At 27.9% G+C, this 27,091-nt stretch overlaps 5 protein-coding genes across 5 annotated transcripts; all 5 read left to right on the top strand.

The window, feature by feature from the left end:
- The first annotated feature begins 822 nt into the window (after positions 1–822).
- On the top strand, positions 823–11,442 carry LOC113797164 (BICD family-like cargo adapter 1). The gene is made up of 6 exons (XM_075824286.1): positions 823–1,646; positions 9,387–9,602; positions 9,677–10,240; positions 10,317–10,634; positions 10,700–11,086; positions 11,167–11,442. The coding sequence occupies exons 1-6, from the start codon at positions 1,095–1,097 to the stop codon at positions 11,347–11,349; spliced, it is 2,220 nt and encodes a 739-aa protein (XP_075680401.1). The 5' UTR covers positions 823–1,094; the 3' UTR covers positions 11,350–11,442.
- A 357-nt stretch (positions 11,443–11,799) lies between these two features.
- Positions 11,800–13,379, top strand: LOC142646129 (RCC1 and BTB domain-containing protein 1-like). Its single transcript, XM_075824281.1, has 2 exons — positions 11,800–11,939; positions 12,019–13,379. The coding sequence occupies exon 2, from the start codon at positions 12,044–12,046 to the stop codon at positions 13,283–13,285; it is 1,242 nt and encodes a 413-aa protein (XP_075680396.1). The 5' UTR covers positions 11,800–11,939; positions 12,019–12,043; the 3' UTR covers positions 13,286–13,379.
- A 229-nt stretch (positions 13,380–13,608) lies between these two features.
- On the top strand, positions 13,609–15,277 carry LOC113797167 (RCC1 and BTB domain-containing protein 2-like). The gene is made up of 2 exons (XM_027347505.2): positions 13,609–13,734; positions 13,816–15,277. The coding sequence occupies exon 2, from the start codon at positions 13,841–13,843 to the stop codon at positions 15,080–15,082; it is 1,242 nt and encodes a 413-aa protein (XP_027203306.2). The 5' UTR covers positions 13,609–13,734; positions 13,816–13,840; the 3' UTR covers positions 15,083–15,277.
- A 119-nt stretch (positions 15,278–15,396) lies between these two features.
- LOC113797168 (RCC1 and BTB domain-containing protein 1-like) lies at positions 15,397–16,952 on the top strand. Its single transcript, XM_075824280.1, has 2 exons — positions 15,397–15,505; positions 15,565–16,952. The coding sequence occupies exon 2, from the start codon at positions 15,590–15,592 to the stop codon at positions 16,838–16,840; it is 1,251 nt and encodes a 416-aa protein (XP_075680395.1). The 5' UTR covers positions 15,397–15,505; positions 15,565–15,589; the 3' UTR covers positions 16,841–16,952.
- A 1,871-nt stretch (positions 16,953–18,823) lies between these two features.
- Positions 18,824–25,502, top strand: VAChT (Vesicular acetylcholine transporter). The gene is made up of 3 exons (XM_075824287.1): positions 18,824–19,068; positions 19,156–19,660; positions 22,565–25,502. The coding sequence occupies exon 3, from the start codon at positions 23,191–23,193 to the stop codon at positions 24,838–24,840; it is 1,650 nt and encodes a 549-aa protein (XP_075680402.1). The 5' UTR covers positions 18,824–19,068; positions 19,156–19,660; positions 22,565–23,190; the 3' UTR covers positions 24,841–25,502.
- Positions 25,503–27,091: the final 1,589 nt, after the last annotated feature.

Raw genomic sequence — 27,091 nt, 5'->3', positions numbered from 1 at the left:
TATTGATCTTGTTCATTTCTCTTTCATCTTGTAAAAGTTTTTGTTTTACTTACCTACTTAACAAAATTTAAATATTTAAATATTCACGATTCAAAGATATTTCAACCAATCAATCATATTGAAATCGATAAATTGAAGAAAAAAACAAAATTTCGAATGTTTTCGTGTTTCGAATGTTTTCGCTTTTCACCTATTTCCACCTTTATCCGCCCCATATTGTTGAATTTTGATAAACACTATTTTGATTCAGAACTTTTATGATATTCTTGTCCGGTGTTTTCATTTATTTATAGATATTTTGTTGTTTTGAAGAAAAAAAAAAGATTCTGATCTCCATGGTGATAATAGACATTTGACTCATTCCAAATGAAATTTTTATGTCTATACCCGAAAAACGGAAAACCAGTAATTTCATTCGACGAAAATTTGTTTATGTCGTGTGTAAAATCAACGTAAATTATCATCATCAACAACATAATCAAATCTTCTGATATTCAACGTGGAAATTGTATTTGAAAATAAAATTCACATCATCATCATCAATGTTAGTGATCATTCATATAGTGATATAGTGTGATTGACACTTTGAAGTTGTTCGTCGTTCGTCGTTGTTGTTTATTGTTTTCTTTCACTATATCACATTTCCTGGATATAATTTGAAAATATATTCCACATTTGCCTTGTAATCTTGTATTATTTTTTGACAATGATGACAATGTCAAATTTTTTTTCTTCTTTTTTTTCAATCAATATTCAGTGAAATTGTTTGTTGATTGTCAGAAATTTTTGCTGTTGTCGTTTTTTCGATCACACAAATTCAAACATCCTGGAAATTAGATTAGATAAGATTAGAAATGGAAATTATTTTTTAAACATTAATCTCAAATGTCATTTGTCAAAAGTTGAAAGTGAATTTGTGAAATAATGAAAAAAAATCATTTTTTTGATTGACAACAATTTCGAATGCAACACCTGTGCTCATCAAATTGTGAATGTTTTTTCTCGTTCGAATTCGGAAACAAAAAAAAAAACGTTCGAATTCAGAAAAAACGTTCGAAATCTTCAATCTCGAATCAACCCAAAACTAATCTTCAATGTTTATCTGTCATGAAATGTCTACAAAAGAAATTTTCCATAACAACAACAACAATAATTCCTTTCATCATTCATCAATATTATCATCAAATGTCACCAATAACAACAACAACTACAACTACAACATTGATCAGATACAAATCAACAACGATTTTAATAATGATGATAATGATGATGATATTAAAAAATTATCATCATCATTATCAACAAATATTTCATCAAATTATAATGAAAATCTAAATGATTTTATTGATGAATTACGGCAACGTACTATTGATGATTATAATAATGATGATAATATCAATAATGAAAATATGGATACAATTAATATGAATGAATCAATCGATATGATGAATTCAACTAGTCAACAATCAATATCAACAACAACCACAACAACAACAAATCAAAATGATATTCTATTAATACGTTTAGCTAAAAAAGAAAAAGATCTTATTTTGGCTGCTGAATTAGGTAAAGCATTATTAGATCGTAATGAAGAATTAAGTCGTATGAATGAAAAATTAAATGAAGAATATACAAAAAATATTGAGGTAAGTTTGATTTGATTGAATTATTTTTTTTGGTCTGTGTGTTTCGTGTTATTCCAACGATCCAAACAACAACCATAGAAAAATTATGATGCAATCTTCAATTTACAAGAAATCATTGGTTTACAATGATAATAATAATAATAATCATCTTGTATGAATATGAAAATGAAAATCCTTCATTTTTTTCTTTTCCACTTGCCTTGAAACCTTGAAAATAAAAATCTTGAAATCACGAATTTTTTCATTTTTTTTCACTTATGTGTGGTGCTACTGTTGCTTATTTATAATTTTCTTTCTTTTTAATAATAATAATGATGATCATAATGCAATTGTCGTCAAGTGAAAATGGGAAAGAAAGAAACTTGCTATTATCATTTATAATTTCATGTTTTCAAGCCACCAAAATATTAATATCAAAAAATGAATTATGGAATTATATTCGGATCATTTTTCTCATTCATTCAAGTCAGTCATTATTTGTTGTTGTTGTTGTTGTTTTGATTAATTTACATCCTTTATTGATTAATAATGATAATTTTATATTTATTTTGATTGGTTGACCATAGGTTGAATATATTTCACCATCATTATCATCATCATCATGTCGTCATCATAATAGATTTTTCAAATAGAAATTATTAATATTATTATTTTTTTTGCACAGAAAAATCTGTATTACGGAACATGAACATAATGATGATGATGATGATGATAATGATGACAATGAACTTAATGGATTGAACTTTGTCGACAAAGAAAAATAGAAAATTGAATTTTTTTTTCGTTGTTCGTTTGTATGGTCAAAATACAAGTTGTTGTTGTTGTTGTTGTTGAGACAAGAAAATTTAAATTTTTTTTATTTATTGTCCGATTTTCTTCCCGGTTCCATTTCATCATCATCATCATCATCATTGGTGAAATGATTTTAAACTGATGAAATCTTTGATGATGGTGAAATCTTTTCTTTTCTTTTTCTTCGTTGTTGTTTAGATATGTCAAAGATAATCGGATTTTGTTTTCTTTGGGTCAGTTGTAACGATATTTATTTTAAAAAATAAGATGGTTTGATTTTCTTTACTTTATTTTTGTTTGTTTGTTTGTTTGAAAAAAATTTTCCCTGTAAAACCATTGTTTTTTTTTTTTCATTTGGTTTAATTTCCGAAATATTTCTCCGATAATACTACTACTACTGTATTTAACAAAGATAATTTCATTCATAACTAATCGATTATGTAATTCATAATTGTTTGTAACAACAAAAAACCAAAACAACAACAGCAAAAAAAAAACGATAAATTAACTTTGTAAAAGATGTGTGCGTTTGTGTGTATGTGTAGGTGGTTGATATTTTCCAATCTATTTATTTATTTATTTATGTCTGCCAAACCTACAATTTTTTTTGTTGATATTGGTAGCTATTTAACAACATTTTGTTGTTGTTGTTTTTAAGATGAATGATGTTTAAGTGCGTTGTTTTCTTTGAACAAAACAAAAATGCTACCTTTACATTTTACATTTAACTAACCGATTTGGCTTCCTGTTTTTTTTGATATTCATTATATTTTGAAATCTATACATTTTTCTTTCCTTTCTTTTTCAAATTTCAATTGTTCATTTCTGTAATGTAAAAAATTTGATTGATTGATTTGAATGGATGTCATCATCATCGTTATTTAGCAGGATGGCCAAAGATAATCAATGATTGTCTTTGTTTTTTCTTCTAAAAAAAAATTATATTTATAAATTATAACCACTGTTATATAAATTTTAATCACACTTTTTCTCTCTTTTACAATGTGAAAAAAAGTAGAAGAAGAATTTAGTGCTGATAGATATCCTGATTACGTAATCCAATATCTATTATTCCATTATAATCTACCGGAAATCATTTGAAAATCATTGATCGATCGATCGATCGATTGATTGATTGATTGGTCGGTTACAATCATCATCATCATCATCATCATCATCATCAATAATGATGATGATTATAGTCCGTAATCATATATGAATAATGAGAAAATTTGAGAAAAAAAAACATTGAATGCCTTCATGTCCATCCATGTTAATGATGATTATTCAAATGAAAAACTTTTCTTTTTTTTGGCCAAAAATTTCTCTGATCATTACTGAATATTTTCGCTTTTTGAATTGAAAATTTATGAAATTGATAATGGATTTATTTTTTTCGGTGGGAGGGGGGAAAATGAATCTTTTTCTTTCACCCATTGATGATCATTATTTTAATTCGTTTATATGTTGATAGTTTTTTTTGTTGTTGTTGTTGTTGTTATTGTTGATTATAATTAACTTTCATTGTATAAAATGTACCTGATGATCCGATAGGTATCCGGATATTAAATGTCCGGTGTCTATGTTTGAAAGTATTGTCTGCTGTATGAATCTGTCTGTGTCTGTTTTGGTCATAACGACGAATGACATTAATTTATCCAATATGTCATTTATATGCGGAACTTGATAATATTAAAATTTCTCTTTCAAATTTAATGCCCATAACCGGGTAATAAATTTTTAATTTATTCAACTATATGGTCGAGGTTGAATGATGATGATGATGATGATGGTGGAAATCATCTTCTTTAAAAATTTGTCAAATTTATCCAAATTTGATTCAAGTTTCTGAAAATATGATTTTTTCCGGCTGTTTTTCTTATGGATTTTTGAAATTCAGAATTTGTATTTTCTTTTCTTTTGTTTTGCTTTTAATTTGAAGAAATGTTAATTAGAAAAGTTTAACTCTCATTCAATGTGTAATTCTTTTAGCCAGCCTAAAATTGCATCTTACTAATGAAATCATCATGTAACGTGTTAGCATTATCACTATCACTATAATTATAATTTGAAAAAAAATCATTTATTTTTGTCACAATTTTTTTTATTTTCGTTGTTGAATGGTTGACTAAATTTCCGGAATGTTTCTTTTCTTCACTTTCAGAAGAAACAAATTTCCAACTTAAAATGAAAAACGAATGCTTGTACCAGGATTTTTCAGAACTTCTGAAAACAACATACACACAAGAAAAGTACACTTTACTAATAATAATCATCTTTCTTCGGGTGAAAATGATTTTTTCTCAACTTTGAATTATGTTGTTGTTTGTTTGTTTCATATCTTTGATACAATTATTTGATCCATTTAAAAATTATATATATTTGAAACGAAAGAGATTCGTGACCATAATCATCATCACTGATGATCGTGATGATAATGATGATTTTGTATGGTGTTTGTGAATCAAAATCATATCACGATGAGCTCATCATGTTGATGATGATCATCATCATAACCATATAATGAAACAATTTCATTTCGCACGCAATTTTTTAGGATATTTGTTTGAAACAAAAACAAAAAACAAAAAAACTTTCTTCTTCATTTTGGAACAAAGTGAGAGAGAGAGAGAGAGAGAGATAACAACAAATCATGTCAATCATTTACAAAAAAGTTAATTCATTTGATTTGATTTGAGTTTTGGTTTTTGTTGTTTGTTGTTTCAAATATCAATGATGATGATAATGGTTCCATAGATCATTTCACTCATTGACTTTGATGAATGAATGAATGAATGAAACATAATTGACAATTGAAAATTAGATAAATTTAATTTGAATGAAAATCAATCAATCAATCAATCAATCAGCCATATTAGTTTAATTTCATGTGAGAGAGATAGAAAGGGAGAGAGAAAGTTAATGATTTATCTGAATGCGCAACAAAAAAACAACAACACAGAAATTCAAAATTTTGGCCGCCAAAAAAAATTTTAAAAGAAAATTTAATTTTTTCAATCGATTGATTCGCGGTTTTGGATTTTTGTTTGTATTTGATTTTCACTCTTTTCCTTTCATTAACAAATTTCTCTTTCAATCGACATACAAATCTTACGACATAGCAAAATGCTTCAACATTAAATTCAATCAGAATGTTATTGAATGGAAAGAAAATTGATTGATCCTTTTCCACCATGATCTGATTGATTTTGTCATTCACTTTTGCTCTATGTTGTTGTTGTTGTTGATTTCGAAGAAAACAAAATCAAATCGACAATCGATGAAAGATTGGGAGCAGAGGGGGAAAAAATAAATGTTTCAATGATAGATAGATGAAACAAGTTCCTTGTTCACAATTGTCACCATTGAATTTTGTTTTTTTTTATCGGTGCAAAAACCTAAATAAACTTTCACTGATTGAAATGACATTTTTTCATTAGAAATTTCTTCTTAATTTCAAACTGTTGTTGTTATGAGAACATGGAAAAAAAATTTAAGATAATTAATTTCATTATAAGCAAGCAACTATGACAACCAAAAGTTAATTATCAAAATTTCTTATTATGTAATCTATGGTTGAAATGTGTGAATAGAAAAAAAAACTTGTTCATATTAATTATCATTACAACCCAATCGATCAATCAATCAATCAATGAATCGATAAATCGATTTAACGATTGAATAACGATTGAAAATACTAGTGAGAAAATTATCGAAAAATAGGTGTTTTTTGTTGTTTTTGTTGTATTGTTGTTGTTGCTCAACTTGATTTTAATTGTCCGAATTTTTCTATCGCAGTTATTTTTGGTCATCATTGTTTTTTGTTTTTAGTCAAAAATTTGTAAAATTTTCATATTTTTTCGTCGTTAATGTTCCAAAATGGTCTTTTTTTGTTCCATCATAATGATCATTATGTTGTATCGTTATGTGAATGACACGATTTGAATTTTTGGATGTTATTGATGATGATGATTATTATGGTGTCAACAATTACCATCATCATAATGTTCTTGTTCAATGATGATAATGATGATAATTGTCATAGTTTTTAGTTTTTTTTCTGAAATAAACAATTGAATTTTTCATTTTCTCTTTCTTTTTTCACTTATATTTTTTTTCATAGTTCATTTCATTCGTGTTTCATTTAAGTTTTTGTTTCTAGTTCATTTCATTTTCATTTTATTCTCGTTATTTTAGGTTCATTGTTCAGTTACGATCCAAACAACAACAATTCATTATGATGATTGTCAAAAAACAAAAAAAGAGAGTAACGACTTAACCATTTATAAAATATAATATAATGAATGAATAAACGTACCACCTTTACACATCTACCTGTTTTTGTTTTCATTTATTAATGAAAACAAAACAAAAATTCATTGTTTTAAGCTTATGATGCATGACTTTACCAAATTATTCACATTTTTTCATACTTTTTCATTTTAATGAATGAAATATGTTTATCAATTCGGGGAGGAAAATAAAGAGATAACCCTTCTTGTATTCGAATCCAATTACGTTAACAAAAAATAATTTAATAATAAATTTTTCGTGATAAAAATAATGAAAGATTAACCTGTTGAGTGTGTGCGTGTCTGATTGAATCATTGATGGATGGTTGTTGTTGAAAACTTTGACTATCGATTATATTGATGAAGAAAATCGACAGTTTTTCGTATCTTGAATCTTTGATATTTTTTTGTGTGTGTAAAAATTTTCTATTTATCATCATCCTCATCATCGTGATCATGATTATAATCATGCTGGCTTCATTTTTTTTACTGTTGTTTCAATTGGGTTTATTTTGAAGAGAATTTTAGAAATTTCTCCATTGATGATGAAGATGATCAAAGAGATGAATCTAGAAATGAATGAAAAAAACTTGGTCAATAAAACAAGAAAGAAAGAAATTTCATTCATTCATTCAATCCTCCATCTTTCGCATTATCATTGTTGTTGTTTTTGGTTAGAATCCAAAAAAAAGTAAAAAAAGATTAGATTAGATTAATATAATCGTTAGTTTTAATCCGATATTTGATTCAAATAAAATTGTACAACAACAACAACAACAACAACAAAATCTTTGAAATATACAATGGTAAAGATATAATGATAATCATCATAATCATCATGATAATAATAGTTGAACAATGAAAAGAATTTTTCTGTTTATTTGTGGTCATTATCATTGAATTAAACTAAAATTGTGGAAGAAAAAATAAAGAAGAAAAAAACTATTATTATTAACGAAAATAAAAGAAATTTGATGCTGATGATAATGTTCAACGATGATGATGATGATGATTATGAAACAAATTTTATATCATTAAACTGAATAATAGATAATTCATAATATGATTATCATAATCATCAAAATGTTTTTAAAATCAGCAAACGACGACGACGACAAATTCGATTGATTATTGAAAAAAAATCCTTGAATTTGATAATAATAATAATCAATTTGGACAAAGAGAACAGAATAATGAAAATGGAGATTTATTTTCCAATACGTAGTGAATTGAATTGAATTGAATGAATGTCATATTCATTTCGTAATGAAAAAATAAAAGATTTTTAAATTTTTTCAACAGAAAAAAAATTCAGAACATAAACACAAAATCCGCTTTTCATTGATTTTTTTTCGAAAAAAAAACAACTTGTATCCAAAATCATTTCCAATCATGGTTTATATGATGATAATTACAGTATTCTTATGTTATGAACTTATGTCATAATGATGAGTTAAAGTGTGGGAGAGATAGAGAAAAAATTGACCTAGTAAACAAAAAAAATGGATATGATGTTGAAAATGAGAACAAAATGTCACCAAAAAAAAAAGAAAATATAATGATGTTTATGTGTAATGGATATGTTCCGTTTGAAGATTTTTAGTTGTAAAATTGTTTATTTGGAAATATGATCAAGTGACACGTGTAATTTTTGGTCATTTAACGATGTTGACGACGATTTTATTATCATCGAACAAAAAAAAAATGATGATAATTTTCTTTTCTTTTTTCTTGAATAAAATATGAATCAAGATTTTGTCTATTTTTAAACATATTTTCATTTGTAATTATAATGGGTAAAATGTGTGCGTGTGTGTCCTATTTGATAATAACAATGCTAATTTGATTATTGTCATTTTTTTGCCGGATATTTAGCTCTTTTGATAGAGTGTGTTCCAATCGGGATAATACCATGAATAGAATCTTTAAAATATTTTTCCATCTTTTCTATATTTTCGTTCCACAATTGAACAGTTTTCCTTTTCAAATAGAGAATTGTCCTCAATCATATTCATTGATTGATTGATCGGTTTTTTCTTCTTTTTCATATTCTAATGAATGTTTATCGGTTGATTTTTCATTTTTGCTGTTGTTGATGATAATGGTGATGACAATGATTATGATTATTATCAAACTTTTGTACAAATCATCATCATCATCATGTTCACCTATTTTTTCATTATTATTATTTACTGACATTTGAAACTGTAGTATTCAAATTGATCATCATTGAGATGACTTTTTTTTCTCTGAACAACGACAAAAAAAAATCATCATCATCATCACCATAATGATGATTTGAACCGTTGAATTTTCTGTTGTTGTGTAAATTGAAGTAATTCATCATTTGATGAATGAATGAATAACAATTGCCAAAAATGGAAAAATTGATCATCATATTTTGTTTGTTGTTGAATGAATATGAAAGGGGAAAAACTGATTGTGATTAATAAAGAATTCATTTGGATTCAAGTTTTTTTTCAATTATCATTTTTGTTTTGTATATAATTATAGTGAAAATTTGAAATTTTTGCCAGAAAACAGGTTCATGGATGATTGATAAAATTTTCTTCTCCTTTTATCTGATCAATTCAATTTTCTTTGTTTGTTTGTTTGTTAATGAATTTTTTTGTTTGTTTTCATTTCAATAAAATAGCTATTGGAACAAGAAAAATATGCATTGAAAAAGAAATTAAATTCAATCGAAATTGAATATGAAAATAAATTACATGATCTACAAAGTGATCTGGAAACGGCCAAAGAAAATCTTCGTCAACATGTTGATATAAATAAACAATCGGAATTGGAAACAAATCGTATGATTGATGAATTAAGTGAACAAAATCGTAGATTAACAGCTGAATTAAAAGAGGTTTGTTAATTTTTTTTATTTTTATTTTTTTTTGGTCAAATTTTTAAAAATTTCTATTCCGTTTCTCAAAATAGACAACTAATCGTGAATCATTATTGGAAAAAGAAATAAAATCAATGAAAGAACAATTCAGTGCAAGACGTATTAATTTTAGTGATCATCTTGGACAATTAGAAGGTTTACGTGATGAAATAAATTTACTTACAAATCGTAAACGTGAATTAGAGAATAAAATATCATTATTAAATGAAGAAAAAATGTCCATATCGATTACATTGGATGAATCACAATATCGTATTATGGCATTGGAAAAACAATTACAAGATAAAGAATTAAATTTACAAAATCAACAAAAAGATCTCGAAGAATTACGACGTACAATGATTCATTATCAGAATCGTATTGATTCATTAATGAAAATGCGTACATTTGATATCGGTACACAACAGATATCATCATTATATAATGAAATTGAAATATCATCACAATCATCCGGTGGTGGTGGTGATGATCATCATCATCATAATCATCATAATCATTCTCATCAATTACATCATAATCATCATAATGGTTATTTATCCGATACAGATGATATTGATATGTTTACTATCGATGGCCATTGTAATCGTTGTTTAAAGGTTGGTGTTTTTTCCATCATTTTCAATATTGATATTTATTTATTAACTTTTTCCTTTCAATATATATTCTTTGTAGAATAAACAAGAAATTAATGATTTATATCAAAAACTTAAACAACTTTATGATGATCTCTATAAACGACAAAACCAAATTGAACAACAAACAAAAGATGAAAAGACATCTGTAATGTTAAATGGAACAATAGATGTTATGTCTTATTCGAATACAACATCATCTTCATCATCATCATCAACGAATGGTGAATCATCACCTACATCACGTAGTGTAGATCATAATCATGATAGTGGTATTCAAACAAATATTGGCCTTATGGATGATTTGAATATGATTGTTTGTGATATACAGGACCTCATTAAAAATTTTGATTTCATGGTATGTATTTTGATATTATTGTTTTTTTTAGTTGATTAATCTTTGAAAATTATCTTAATCTCTAGTCACAATGTTCATCGTGTCAACAATTCCGTATCGAACGAATGGAATTAGAACGATTACATAAAAAAACGCAACAAGATAAAGAAGAAATTGTAAAATTAAAAGCCGAAATTCTTGAACAATCATCAACAGCAACGATGAATAATGCGGAATTAATTGCCGCTCGTGAACGATTAGCAGCTTTTGAACAGGATAGACAAGCAGAAAATTTATCTCAAGATGAAATTGTTAAACGAGCTTTAAAAATGCGTGATGAAACTATTGCACGTAAAAATTTAGTTGAAATTGAATTGGCCAAAATACGAATCGAATTGATGCATGTAAATAGTCAACTATTAGAAACGATTCAACAAAAAGTTGAATTATCACAACAACTTGAACAGTGGCAGGTATGTGTTAAAAAACAAAATCAATTATCGATGAATAAATTATCGTTGTTGTTGTTTTTTTTATCTTTAATTTGATTCAGGTTGACATGGAAATCCTTATCGAAGAACAATTAAGAAATAAATTAAGTTTACAGGAAAAATCATTGAATGGTCATTATAATTTAAATGGTCATGTTAATAATAATGGTAATAATGGTAATAAAAAAGAAAATCGATTCGGTTTAAGTAATCTGGCCAAATTATTAAACTATCAACGATCATGATATTAGTTTTTTTTTCAATGAATTATATTGTTTTTTTTTCTTTGTAATTATTTTTTAAAATTGTAAATAAACTCTAAGAGATTTGTGTATGAATGTTAATGAATAAAAAAAAATAAATTTTAAGAATTTAAACCAAATATTTAATCATTTGATATTTGTTGTCGCTATAGTGCTATATAAATATAGCTTCTTTCGATGTAATGTAATATACACTGAAAGAAAAAAGCAGCGTAAAAAAACCAAAGTTGAATGATAAAATGATATGAATGATAAAATATGTTTTCATAATGAGCTAAAAAAAGAAAAAAATGGCAAAATTTTCAATTGATATTAAATTCTCTCTATCTTTCTTGTATTTTAAATGCGTATTTACTGTGTGCTACGCAACTCCAATGAAAAGCCGTATATAAATTTTTAACAGAAAAAAGTAAGGTTAGTACTAACCCGAATAGGTTAGGAATTCATATGGTTAGTACTAACCCATTTGGGTTATTAAAGGTTATTTTCGGTTCGCAACCCAAATGGGTTAGTACTAACCCATCTCTTTTTTTTCCCGTGTAAATAAATTCTCTGGATAGCTCGTCAATTTGGTAAGGCTTAATAGAAAAAAAGTGTTTTGTAAAATTGATTTTAACGGCCTGAGATCTACTTTTTCACTTTTTTTTACAGATATAAACTTTTTGATTTTGGAATAATGGATAATCGACATTCAAGAATTGCCAAATATTATTCATCATTGGATCAATGGAATCAAAGGCTATTCAATAAATTAAACGATCAAAATTTTCGTCATTCAGTACGTTATGTAATCTTTATGGATATGAATGATTCATTTATAATAGTCACTAAAGATTGGCGTACATTTGTTTATGGGCAACAAGTATGTTCATGGCTTTCTTTAACACACAATAGATCAACTGTAAAAGAAGTTACAGAATTACGATATCAAGAAGTGAAACAAATCGATTGGGGTGATAAATTTTTTGTCATATTGACTGTAACTGGTAGGGCATATATGGCTAGCCGTAAAAAATCTAATTGGAATACCAATCAAAGATTGAAAATGATTTCGAACCATTCTTTTAAAATGATTGCCTGTGGCTTTGATCACATCTTACTATTACGAAGTGATGGTATGCTATTCACCATGGGTGATAATGAATTTGGTCAATTGGGTCAAAATACAAAATCATCATTTAAAACTTTGATTGATATTGGATTGTCAAATGTAGATAGAATTGCTTGTGGTTCGGATTATTGTATTGCTATGATAGGTCGTGATGTATATTCTTGGGGCAGTAATAACTTTGGACAATTGGGTATCAATAATGATTTGGATCAATATTTTCCTAGAAAAATTCAGTTTAAAAAAATAACCTATAGTCATCGAATTATTGATATTGTTGCTGGAGACTCTTATACTATATTTTTATATGATAATGGAGACGCTTATGAATGTGGTAATCCTGACTGTTTCGAATACAATCAGATTTTTCCAATACGAATCAATATCGATAATATTGTGGCAATTGGCTATGAAAAATTTGGCGATTTTTTCATATTTTTTACAAAAACCGATCAATGTTTTGTACTGGGACCTTTACAAACAGTCAATTCGGAGGTACCGAAAATACTCCCTGGCATTAAAACATTCAATGATGCATATTCAATTTACTATACAACACCATGTTCATTTAACCCAATTTTTTTGAATATTCCGCAACCACAACAATCGAAAAAGTTAACAACTCCAGTGTCAAACCTATCTAACGGTATTGATCGTTTTCGATGTTCAATATGTTGTGATCGAGAAGTTCAGATTGTTTTTTTACCCTGTCAACATCTTACTTCATGTGAACAATGTTCAAAACGTATGAAGAATTGTCCAATTTGTCGAGCTAACATTAATCGCCGTTCACGTGTTTATATTCCTTGAATGATTAATTTCTTTTGCTCAAAATCTTTGTATTTTCTGTTTTGTTTTATTGAATTTTCAAATTTAACATAATTAATTATTGAAATCAAATTTTCAAAAAATATAACACTTGATTCAATGAATTATATTAATGTTTTTTTATTGTAATTTTTTTTAATTTTGAATAAACTATAAGATTATGATTAAAAAAAATTAAATTTTAAAAAATTAAAATCAAATATTGATCATTGATAGTAACGTCGCTAGATGGCACTTGTTTCGTGGCAATGTAAACCAAAATAAATTAAATCGAATTTGAACTTTAATTTCAATTGATAAAATTTAACAATAAAATAGACATGGCCTGATAAAAAAAGGTGCTTTCATAATGTGCGAAAAAAATAGAATTTTGCCATTTAATTTTCAATTAATATCATGCTCTCACTTTATATGTGTAACTCGTCAATTTGGTAAGGCTTAATAAAAAAAATAGTGTTTTGTAAAATTGATTTTAACGACCCGAGATCTACTTTTTTACTTTTTTTGTACAGATATAAACTTTTCAATTTTGGAATAATGGATAATCGACATTCAAAAATTGCCAAATATTATTCATCATTGGATCAATGGGATCGAAAGCTATTCAATAAATTAGCCGATCAAAATTTTCGTCATTCAGTACGTTATGTGATCTTTTTAGATATGAATGATTCATTTATAATAGTCACTAAAGATTGGCGTACATTTGTTTATGGACCACAAGTATGTTCATGGCTTTCTTTAACACATAATAGATCAAGTGTAAAAGAAGTTACAGAATTACGATATCAAGAAGTCAAACAAATCGATTGGGGTGATAAATTTTTTGTCATATTGACTGCAACTGGTAAAGTTTATTTTGCTAGCCGTAAATATTCTGATTGGGATACAACTCAAAAATTGAGAACGATATTGAATTATCGTTTTCATATGATTGCCTGTGGCTTTAATCACATGTTGCTATTACGTAATGATGGTAAACTATTCACCATGGGTAAGAATTATTATGGTCAATTGGGTAAAGTTACAGAACCATCATTTAAAACTTTGATTGATACTGGATTGTCAAATGTAAACAGAATTGCTTGTGGTTCGGATTATTGTATTGCTATGAAAGATCGTGAAGTGTATTCTTGGGGTCGTAATTCCTATGGACAATTGGGTATCAATAATGTTTCGGATCAATATTTTCCTAGAAAAATTCAGTTTAAAAAAATAACCTATAGTCATCGAATTATTGATATCGTTGCTGGCGACTCTTATACTATATTTTTATATGATAACGGAGACGCTTATGAATGTGGTAATCCAAACTGTTACAAATACAACCAGACTTTTCCAAGACGAATCAATATCGATAATATTGTGGCAATTGGCTATGAAAAATTTGGTGATTTTTTCATATTTTTTACAACAACCGATCAATGTTATATAATGGGATGTAAGAATTCAGTCAAATTTAGTAAACCAACCAAATTCCCTGGCATTAAAACATTCAACGATATATATTCAATTTACACTAAAATACCATATTCATTCAATCCAATTTTTTTGAATATTCCGCAACCACAACAATCGAAAAAGTTAACAACTTCAGTATCAAACCTATCTATTGATATTGATCGTTTTCGATGTTCAATATGTTGTGATCGAGAAGTTCAGATTGTTTTTTCACCCTGTCAACATCTTACTTCATGTGAACAATGTTCAAAAAGGATAGATGATTGTCCAATTTGTCGAACTAATATTGATCGTTGTTTACGTGTTTATATTCCTTGAATGCTTAATTTCTGTGCTCAAAATCTCTGTATTTTCTTGTTTTGTTTTCACTTATTGAATTTTCAAATTTAATCCAGCATAATTTAGTATTAAAATCAAATTTTGAAAGAAAATATTACACTTGATTAAAAAGGATTATATTGTTTTCTTTGTAATTACTTTTCAATTGTAAATAAACTATAAGACAATTGTGTGTGAATAAAAAATAAATTTTAAATAATTTAAAAATTAAAACAAAATATTGATCATTGATAGTAGCGTCGCTAGATGTCACTTGTTTCGTTGTGATATAAACTAAAAAAAATGAAATCGAAAGTAAAATAAAGATGGCCTCATAAAATAATATGCCAAAAAATAGAATTTCATCATTTTCAATTGATATACTCTCTATCTCTTCCTATATGTGTGTTAATCTTAAATTTGGTAAGACTTAATACAAAAAAAATAGTTTAACACTTTTTCACTTTTTTTTACATCTGCAGATATAAACTTTTCGATTTTGGAATAATGGATAATCGACATTCAAGAATTGCCAAATATTATTCATCATTGGATCAATGGGATCGAAGGCTATTCGATAAATTAACCGATCAAAATTTTCGTCACTCAGTACGTTATGTAATCTTTATGACTTTGAATGCTTCATTTATAATGGTCACGAATGATCAACGTATATTTGTTTATGGAAAACAAGTATGTTCATGGCTTTCTTTAACATATGATAGATCAAGTGTAAAAGAAATCACAGAATTACAATATCAAGAAGTCAAACAAATCGATTGGGGTTGTAAATTTTTTGTCATATTGACTGCAACTGGCAAAGCATATATGGCTAGCGCTAAAAAATCGAATTGGGGCACGGATAAAAGTTTGAAAATGATATCGAGCGATTGTTTTCATATGATTGCCTGTGGCCTAAATCACATCTTACTATTACGTAGTGATGGTAAAGTATTCACTATGGGTGATAATCGATATGGACAATTGGGTAGCAATGATTTGTTGAGAAGTTTGCACAAGAACACGATGCTTGATACTGGATTGTCAAATGTAGACAGAATTGCTTGTGGTTCAGATTATTCTATTGCTATGATAGATCGTAAACTGTATTCTTGGGGCCGTAATCATCATGGACAATTGGGTATCAATCATGTTTCGAATCGAAATGTTCCTAAAAAAATTATGCTGAGAAGAACAGCCTATAGTCATCGAATTATTGATATCGTTGCTGGCAGCTCTTATACTATCTTTTTATACGATGATGGAGACGTTTATGCATGTGGTAATCCTGACTGTTATAAAAACAACCAGATTTTTCCAAAACGAATCGATATCGATAACGTCGTGGCAATTGGCTATGCAAAATTTGGTGATTTTTTCATATTTTTCACAGAAACCGATCAATGTTTTGTAGTGGGACATATTGATTCAATCAAATTCGTTAAACCGACAATACTCTCTGGCATTAAAACATTCAATGATGCATATTTAATTTACAAAATATTACCATATTCATTCAATCCAATTTTTTTGAATATTCCGCAACCACAACAATCGAAAAAGTTAACAACCTCAGTATCAAACCTATCTATTGATATTGATCGTTTTCGATGTTCAATATGTTGTGATCGAGAAGTTCAGATTGTTTTTTCACCCTGTCAACATCTTACTTCATGTGAACAATGTTCAAAAAGGATAGATGATTGTCCAATTTGTCGAACTAATATTGATCGTCGTTCACGTGTTTATATTCCTTAATTTAGTAATTTCTTTGCTCAAAATCTTTGTCTTTTCTGTTTTGTTTTCACTTATTGAATTTTCAGATTTTATCCAACATATTTAAGTATTAAAATCAAATTTTTGAAAAAATTTAGATAACAATTTTAATTTGAAATTATATAAATTTTTTTTAAGAAATATAAATCTATAGATGGCAGCACGTTTTCGACATTAATCATTTCGTGTTACATTTTTAAAAAAATATAACCATCATCATTCATGAATGAATGACATTTTGGCAAGAATAAAAAGTTTTCTTTTCACTCATTCAAAATAACAATAATTACATAACAACAATTCAAATTTTGATAATGATTATGAGATTCATAGCACCTGTATTCAATTGTTTGAAAATGATGAAAAAATTTTCCATTCAAACAAAAAAACAAATTCGTTGTTCAAATATGTCTTATTTGTCGGTATTGAAATTTCAACAATCATTTTATTCGATTTGTTTGCAAACTAAAAAGAGAAAATTTCATAATTTACAAATTCATTTATCATCATCAGTTCAGTTCAAACATTTTCCAAGTAATTGGCTAGTTAGTTGATGATAAAAGGTAACCAACCCAAAAAAAAAAATATTCCGACATAAAAAAAGTTTTTAATAAATGATAACGATTTTCAATCGAAACAATCAATTATGACATATTTTTTTTCTTCATTCTATTCTATTTTGATATGTCTTGGTTCGGTTTGTGTGTTAATAGTCTTTTTCTTTTCATTGATCGATTGAATTATTGTGTGTCTTTTCTTTCTTTTCTGGTTGGTGGTGTTTCTATGAACACGAAAAAATTCATTGTGGAATTTACAAAATAAGTATTTTAGAAAAAAAATTGATCTAATCATCATCATCATCATCATCATTATGTAACTGAAATGTAATCGACCGATCAAAAAGTAAGTAAAAAGAAGAAAACGAAAAAGAAAACTTAAAGAACAGGAACAACAATAACAAGAGCCCGTCTATCATAAGCCCTATTTTGACATATTGTGTTGGGTATTAGTTGAAATAGGAATGGTGATGATTATGACAATTATAAATAGAAGAAAGAAAAAGACCCGAATATTTCTTTTTTTGGATCAATATTTCTACCGTACATTCAGTGAATTCATAAAGTTTTTTTCTTTGGTTAAACTTACTGGGTTTTTTGACCCAATTCATTTCTATAATTCAATTTCTTTCAACAAAAACACGAAATGAAGATGATAAAAACAAAACAAAAATATGAACCGGAAAAAAATGAAAATTTCGTTTGTTTGTTACGGAATCGATTGGGTTTTTTTTTTGCTTTTCTTTGGAGAAAAAAAGAATTTTTAATTTTTTTTTGTCAAATGTCAATTCCGGCGACTGAAGAAAAAAAACAAAAAAACAAAAAACTATAGTCAACAACAACAACAGCCATTTTTTCATTTGCTGGTTTCAGCAATTAGAAAAATCCAAGTTGAAAAATTTCGCGAATTGAAAAAAAAATCGAATGACTTTGTCTATTTTGTGATTGGATGATTTTTGGATGAAAGAAAAAAGGGAAAAAAATTTCATTACTGTTGTTGTTGTTGTTGATTAGCTTTTTATCATCATCATTATTTTGATATATAGAATATTATGATTCATAGAATTTATGATGACGCTGGTGATGATACTGATGATGATGGTGATGGGATACAAAAACATTAAAAAAAGGCGTATACAATGGTCTGTGCGTGTTATTAACACAGGAGTCGGCGCCATTCACTTTTATATAGGCATGATGATGATGAGCTTGGTGGGTATTCGGTTGTTTTTTTAGATAAGCACCTCCTTCGTTTTTTGGGGTTTTCGGTTTTTTCCATAAATTTTTCTTTCTTTCAACGATTGACGAATGATGATGGTGAGAATTGAATCGCGCCCACTTTTCATCTTTACAATATGCAGAACATTAATAGCAGCAACAACAGCAGTAGATATATAATATTTTTGGTTTTTCATTTTTGATACGAAAACGAAGCGCCAGGAATACAAATGAATGAACGAATGTCGGTTGACCGTGCGCATCGTTTTGGGTGCGAAATGATGGAGCAAAAGGACAGGTGTACCAGCCAGCCAGCCAGCCAGCCAGCCAAAAAAAGAAAAGAAAAATGGATTCGAATAGTATGATTATGGCTATCATACTGATTGGGTCTGAATAATCATCCGCATCTCTTATCTTTTTTGATTGAAAAAAAAGGTAAATTTCATTTAACCCTTTCACACCCACATACACAATTATCGATGATTAATAATTTGCATATTCTTTTCCCCCTTTATTCAATAGATTCTTGGCCAGAAGAACAAAAAACATCATCACCCAAACCATCATTATCATCCAGATCAAAAAAAAATCTTTCTATCTAATCATAATTATCATTATCTGCCATTCTGTCCAATCATCATCAATGATAATGAATCAAATTTGAAGCAAATTCATGTGCAATAATTCAGAATGAAATGAAATAAAATTCAAAGTGCCATTCAATTCTAATGCCTCTTTTGTTATTTGATTGATTTTTTTCTTTGTTGTTGTTATCGTTTGTTATTCGTTATCTTCTTCAGAACAAAATTTGTGCAAATTCTGTGTTTAAAAAAGTCAATCAATCAATAAAATCTAAATTCTGTTGTTGTTGTTTTTTTGTTATTCAAAGATGAAAAAAAAGATGACCAAAAGTTAATTAATCGATCAAAAAAAAAAAAATTTTTCTAAATCAACAAATATTGCGAGAGCTTATTATTAAATCAATCAAATTCTATTCTTTATGCTACAAAAATCAACATTTGTGAAGGTATGCAAAAAAAATCTTTTGGTTTGTGTTTAAATGTATTTCATTTCATTTTTCGTACAATCGCCATTCGTTTCTGTTTTTGATTTTTTTTTTTTGATTTGATTTTCTTTTTTATTTAAATTCATTTTTTTTGGGATTCTTTTTCTTGTTGCAACACCACACATCAAATAGAAAATATGCCCGTCAAATAGGATCATTGTTAGAATTAGATTTTCAGAATTAGTCTTTGTTTGGTTCTATCATCAATGGTAGTAGCAGTAGTAGTCCCAGGACTAGTAAATTTTGATGACTAAATGATATTCAAATACTGAATGAATGAATGACATGACATGAAATAGTAGATTTGTCACGAACTGAATATCCACACACAAACACATACACTGGTATTATTAGCATCATCATATAGTTAAATATATTTACTTTAACAAAGTTGAAATTGATGCGGTAGAAACAACAACAAAATTGGTAAAGATGCAACAACAAAACGCTTCTGTATAAAATGATGATGATGATGATGATGATATAAATAAATAAATGGAATATACAACAACAACAGAATAAATCTCACGTTCGTTATTCGAATGTTTGTTATATAATAATAATGTGATGTCTATGTTTGAAAAATAAATAAATATTAGTAGAATAGGGAGAAAAAAATGATGCCAATATTCCAGGATCACCCATCATCATCATCATCATCATCATCGTTGTTGTTGCTGATGGCTGATGTGTGATCAAGAATAAAATAAACGAAAAAAACATTGCCAGAATAATGAAAATAGAAATGAATGAATGAACTTTGTGTTTTTACAACTCTGGTCACGTACTCGTTATAAATATAAAGAGAGAGAAAAAAAAACAGAATTGTATTGAAAAACAGAATTCATCCGGCCAACTTATTCTTTTATCTCTCTTTTTCTCTATATGTGTCTAATATATGTTTGAATTTCAATTCAATTCAATGTTATGTTGATGTTCATGATCATGTTGATGATGATGCTATTCATAGTTTTGTAGAAGTGAATTTAATGTGACGACAGTAATAGTCGCAGAAAAAAAATCTAGATGAGAAGAAAAAAAAACAAGAAAATTTGTTTCGTATCAAGAAATAATCTACTCACCAGTCAGGGTTTTTTTTTTGTTTTCTGCATCAAATGCCGAAATTCTTGTTGTTGTTGTTGTTGGTTGTCTTTGTTTCACCGAATACGAATCGATAGATAATGAAAAAATTTTTGGTGGATGGGTTGGTATCGGATAGTTTCTACTTATTTAATTATCCATTGAAAACGAACAATTTCCGTTTTTTTTTACTTTCAAATTCGCGATTCAATTCGCGAAAATGATTAGTTTTTTTCTTCTTCAAATTTTTCAATCAACATTGTTAAATAATTCAATTCGAATGTTTCAGATCTCTCTTGCTCTCGCTCGGTGTTGTAAACATTCGAAAAAAAAGATAACGTTCATATAAGACGTATGTTCAAGAAATCAATATCCGGCATTCGAGAAAAATAAAACAATAATTTGCACGTTCGAAATTGTTGAACAAAAAATTTTTACGAAATACGAAAAGAATCCAACCACATTTGCTTTTTAGCTAATTGAATTTGATCATGATGATGATGATGATGATTAGCTAGTTTTTCGTTTACTTTTTTTTCATTCAGTTTTCGTTTGGTCATAAAGTGAAAATTTTAGTTTCAATTGCATCGCGAATGGTAGAATGAATGAATGGTAGAAAAAAAACTCTAAAACGTGCTCAAGTGTGATTCAGGAATTACACATTTCCAATACCAACATCCCCAAAACGACAACCATTATTATTTAGTGTTTGTGAAAGGGAAAAAAACCAAAAAAAAAAAAGAAGAAAAAAGGGCGCGTACTTGGCGCGTGATGTAATAAATAATTGATATGATGAGAGAGGACCATCATTGAATTTGTTTAAATGAAAAAAAAACAGTGTTTTTTGCATCCAACAACAATTCTTTACTTTACTTTTTACTTTTTACTGATCATCAGCAAATTGTACATTTGTCAGCAGAAATGAAAGAAAATAATCATGTTACACGTTTGTTTCTTCTTCAAGTTCTTCTTATTTTTTTCCTATTTTGAATTTAAATTCAAATTTCTGATCCAAATAATCAATTTTTTTCTTTCCTGTTGTTGTTGGTGAATTATTTTTTTCTCAATTTGATTTGATCTGGATCGAAATAGGCTAAATATACACGAATACCACGATGAATGATGTATTTGACATTTTCAAATTCTTTTTTTTTCGTTGTTGGTCCAATTCTTTATTTTGCTTTGGGCTATTTTGACTACTGCTACTACCAGTGTGACTATAGTATCATCGAATGTTTTTGGCAAAACTCAGAATTCAAAGAATTGTATAGCTTTAGGCTTATTATTATTTTTATCATTTTTTTTGTGATTCGCCAGAATTGAAATTCTCATCTGTATTTTTTTCAAATGATGAATGAATGAAAGATGAAAAGAAAATCAATCATTTTCATAACGATAATCTAATCATAATTTATTTTGAAACGAACATGAAGAAACAAACAAACAAACAAGAATCCAATCGAAAATTGCAATTCAAAAATCCCAAAAAAAGTTTCAATTTATTTGTTGTTTTGTCATAATGATTATGATGATGATAATGATAAAATTTTCTTGTGAAAATCAATCTCTTATTCAATTGGCGTTAATTCAGTTTGTGTTGTGTTTTGTTGTGTGTGTTTTTGTGTTTATCTATGGTTGTGGTGGGTGTTTGTCGCCCAAATTTGTTTTTTTTTTCAATTTTTTTCCATTTTAAAAAAACTAAAAATGACAAAAATTATTCATTTTTTCTTTTTCTTTTTTTTTTTTTGTTTCGTTTATTTTTCTCTCTAAAAAAAAAAAATTCAGGGCGCGACTGTATTTTCACTCTATTCGTTCATATATTTCAATCAATCGTTGCTCATCTCTCTCAGTGAAAATCAAAACGCCCACAAACAAACAAACAAACCAAAACACCCACTCGCGCATATAAACCATACACATATATAAACACACACACACACACAAGCAAACGCCTGTAATAAGCACACCCAATTGAATAAGATGATAAAATTCTTTCATTATTGTTTTTTAATGACTTTTTGTTGATCGTTTCATTTGGTTACGTTTTTTTTTGGGAAAAAAAAAGATTTCGATTGATAATTATTTATTGATAAAATATTCGATTATTGATTGATTGATCATTAATCGATCGATTGATTGATTGGATTAAAGAAATTAATTGTGTGTGCTATACTGGGTGATAATTGTGTGCGTGTGTTGCTTATGTGTGTGTTAATTGTGTGTGGGGGTGTGTAAGTGTTATATGTTTGTTATGTGGTTTGTTGGGGCCGTGATTGGTGGATAATCAAAAAACATTCGAAACAATCATTAATTCGTTCATCATCATCATCATTAAAATAATCGATTAATTCGTTCATCACCATCTTCATCTGCAATCGATATTCAAAAAAAAAAAATAATAATAATTCATCATGCCTTTCATACCGATTATCAATCAGGATACGGAAGAATTATGGAAACGTTTCAATGAAAAAATTGAAGAACCAAAAAGTCAACGACGTATTATATTGTTTATTGTTTGTGTTGCATTATTATTGGATAATATGCTTTATATGGTTATTGTACCGATAATACCGGATTATTTACGTGAAATTGGTGCATGGGAAACACATGTTGAAGGTGCTGAAATTGAATATCGAAATGTATCGAATAAATTTGTACCATTTCGTATTGGTGGTACAACTGTTTATGAAGGTGAAGATTCAGCTGTTGGAATGTTATTTGCATCGAAAGCAATTGTTCAATTATTTGTCAATCCATTTTCCGGTGCTATCATTGATCGTATTGGTTATGAATTGCCTATGATGATTGGTCTTGGTGTTATGTTCTTTTCGACGGCTGTATTTGCTTGTGGTCAAAGTTATGGTGTATTATTTTTAGCCAGATCATTACAAGGTGTTGGTTCAGCATTTGCCGATACATCCGGTTTGGCAATGATTGCCGATCGTTTTACTGAAGAAAATGAACGACAACGTGCATTGGCCATTGCATTAGCATTTATATCGTTTGGTAGTTTAGTAGCACCACCATTTGGTGGTATTCTTTATCAGCTTGCTGGTAAAGAAGTACCATTCATAATATTATCATTAGTTTGTTTGATCGATGCATTTTTATTGAAATTTGTGATGCAACCAAATAAAGATTTACAAGAAGAATGTTCATCGGTAGAAAAACCGGCCGGTACACCAATACATACATTATTAATGGATCCATATATTTGTTGTTGTGCCGGTGCATTAATTATGGCAAATGTATCATTAGCATTTCTTGAACCAACAATATCATTATGGATGGAAGATACAATGCATGTTGAAGAATGGCAAATGGGTTTAGTTTGGTTACCAGCATTTTTTCCACATGTATTAGGTGTTTATTCTACTGTATATTTAGTAGAAAAATATCCACGTTTACAATGGTTTTTTGCTGCATTTGGTCTTGCATTAGAAGGCATTTGTAGTTTTATATTACCATTTTCAAAATCATTCTGGTTTCTAATATTACCAATATCCGGTATTTGTTATGGTATTGCATTAGTTGATACATCATTATTGCCTACACTTGGTCATCTTGTTGATTTACGTTATGTATCGGTTTATGGTTCTATTTATGCTATTGCCGATATTAGTTATTCAGTTGCATATGCAATTGGACCAATTATTGCCGGTTCAATTGTTGAATCAATTGGTTTTACAGCATTAAATGTTTGTATTGCATTAACAAATTTATTATATGTACCGGTATTAGCAACATTACGTCATGTTTATGATTATGAACAATTTGAACCGGAAAATATTGGTATGACTGAACAACAAACAATTATACAACAACAACAACGACCACCATATGGACAATCGGGACAACAACGTTTAATAATGGTTGGACAATCACAACAACAACAACAAAATCAACAATCTTCTTATGTTCAAAACAATTATTCGTCAACAAATGAAATGAACCGTAATATGATGTCCGGACAACAACAACAACAACAATATCAAGAGCCAATAACACCACCACAATCAAAATACAATCCATTCACATCAACAACAACAACATCGTAAGACACCGATAACATAATACCGATTATAATCCGTTCCAATAACAAATAAAATGAACCAAAAAATTATTGTAAAAACTAAATGAATCGGAAATTTGAAGAATCGCAATTATTTAACACTTTGTAATTTCATTATTTAAACACTCTTGATATCTATGTTCTTATTTGTTATTTGTTGATGATGATGTTATAATTGATATTTTTCTGTTTTGTTTTTGTTTTTTTGGTGATTGAATTTTATTTCTTCTTGCTGTTGTTGTTGTTGTTATCAAATTTCAATTTGTAAATATTATTACAAATACAAAATATTATTATCTTTACTTCCATTCGATGATGATGTAAATGTTTGATGTTTGAATCATGACCGCGTGTGTGTGTGTTTGTGTTTAATTAATTTTAGTTGAATTTTTAAAATAAAAATAAAAATTTACAAATTCGAGCTCATTCAAAAAAATGTTTTCAAAAACAAAACAAACCACAAATTACAAAATCAATCACAGAATCAAACAAAACATTCTGAAAATTAATGTGAAAAAAAATGAAGAAGATAAACACATTTGTCGATAGTTAGTTAGTTATTATCATATATAGATTTTAATTTGTCCAATCATTTATTATTATATCAAATTGTTTGTTCAATAATAAATAAAAACTTTCTTTTTCCGATTTTCTCGAATCATCTTAATTATCAATGAAACAAAATGAATAAAAACAAATGAATAAAGTTAAGAAAATCTGTTTCTGTTTCTGCCCAATTTATAATCCAATTATTGATTGATTGATTGATTGCATGATTATCGATTGATTTTTATTTGTCAACATTTTCCGGGTTTTTGGTCGAATCAACAACGTTTGATGGAAAACTTTATGTGTGATGTGATTGATAGCACGCTAAAATGGCCTTTAGCTTCCAAATATTTAAAAAAAAAATCAAAATTTTTTGAATTAATTTTCAATAATTTAGATTTTTTTTTGAAATAAAAAATTTTTTTCAAAAAAAAAAATTATTTAAATTTTGAATGAAAATGAAAAATGTTAAGGGTGTTTTAGCGTGTTGGCAATTACATCGATAGCAACGTGTTTTCATCACTTCATCAACGAATAAACAAAACAATCGATAGTGACGTTCATCACAAAACAATCGATCGAAATATTTCCGGAAACGTTCGAATGTTCGAATTACAATAATCCTCTTCGATTCGGAATTTCATTCATTCAGTTTTTTGCCACTACACCCTCCACCAACTAATCAACCATCCACCCACCCCAGACATCATCCTAATATCATCATTCTGATCTGACAATATGGCTCATCATATCAAATCATATCACACATATGTTTACTGTATTTGGATTGTTCAATAAAATATTGATCAAAAAAATTTCCCAATTTTTCCTATTCTCTTTCTGATCACCACAATAATCGGATCGATAATCGAATCGAATGAGAGAATCATGTGAGATGAGAATCTCGATTCAATTCATACGGGCTTATTTTCCCTTGCAACATCCCCATCCACCCCCTTCCAAATACAAACTAAACACACTTATAATCATTATCATTTGATCCTCAAGTTTTACGTGTGTCCAAAAATGATCATCAAATGAACAACCCGAACACAAAAGAAAGAGAGAGAAAGAGAGAGAGAGAGAAAGAAAAAATGAAATCAGCCCTCATGTTTCATATGAGAAAATAATCCAGATATATATTTTCCCAATCATCATCATCATCATCATCCCAATAATGATAATATTGATGAAATAGACTGACCATTGGTCATTTGGTGATCAACAAAACTTTTTTTAGTTAAAGAAAAACCATATGGTATCGATTTTTTTTTTGTACAATTTTCACATTTATCCCGTATATCATATTTGTATTTTTTTATTTATATATTTATCCTTGGCTGTTTCTCCCACCATCACCACCACCGACATCCACCCATCCACCTGGATATCATTTTCAATTTTTCATTCATTTTCTTTCATTTTCAATTATAATGATGAAAATAATCACATTACATTCACAATGATGATGATGAAGAAGCAACAAAAAAAAACATTTCATTCAATTTTTTTGAAAGATTTTGATTGAATTAAGCAACGAAAAAATGATGATTATAATTTGATGCTTTAATACTCCCGGTGTTTGTCTATATTTTGTTTTCAAATTAAGACAAATAAATAGTAGTACAACTATACTTGAAAACAAAATAATGATACTCAACGATTATAAAGAGCAAAGAGAAAACGAT

Source organism: Dermatophagoides pteronyssinus, unplaced genomic scaffold (assembly GCF_027571235.1).
Source record: "Dermatophagoides pteronyssinus isolate colony J.1.1.1.1 unplaced genomic scaffold, Derpt_VIB-CSIC_2022.12 sq0065, whole genome shotgun sequence".
Taxonomy (NCBI): Eukaryota; Metazoa; Arthropoda; class Arachnida; order Sarcoptiformes; family Pyroglyphidae; genus Dermatophagoides; species Dermatophagoides pteronyssinus.
This window is presented reverse-complemented; position numbering and strand designations above follow the sequence as displayed.

What these genes read in the sequence shown, in the direction of transcription:
- LOC113797164 (XM_075824286.1), top strand. Translation starts at nt 1,095, where the DNA reads ATGTTTATCTGTCATGAAATGTCTACAAAAGAAATTTTCCATAACAAC. An exon ending in TAACAGCTGAATTAAAAGAG is followed by an intron (nt 9,603 to 9,676) that starts GTTTGTTAATTT and finishes TTCTCAAAATAG; the next exon opens with ACAACTAATCGTGAATCATT. An exon ending in TTAAAAATTTTGATTTCATG is followed by an intron (nt 10,635 to 10,699) that starts GTATGTATTTTG and finishes CTTAATCTCTAG; the next exon opens with TCACAATGTTCATCGTGTCA.
- LOC142646129 (XM_075824281.1), top strand. Translation starts at nt 12,044, where the DNA reads ATGGATAATCGACATTCAAGAATTGCCAAATATTATTCATCATTGGAT.
- LOC113797167 (XM_027347505.2), top strand. Translation starts at nt 13,841, where the DNA reads ATGGATAATCGACATTCAAAAATTGCCAAATATTATTCATCATTGGAT.
- LOC113797168 (XM_075824280.1), top strand. Translation starts at nt 15,590, where the DNA reads ATGGATAATCGACATTCAAGAATTGCCAAATATTATTCATCATTGGAT.
- VAChT (XM_075824287.1), top strand. Translation starts at nt 23,191, where the DNA reads ATGCCTTTCATACCGATTATCAATCAGGATACGGAAGAATTATGGAAA.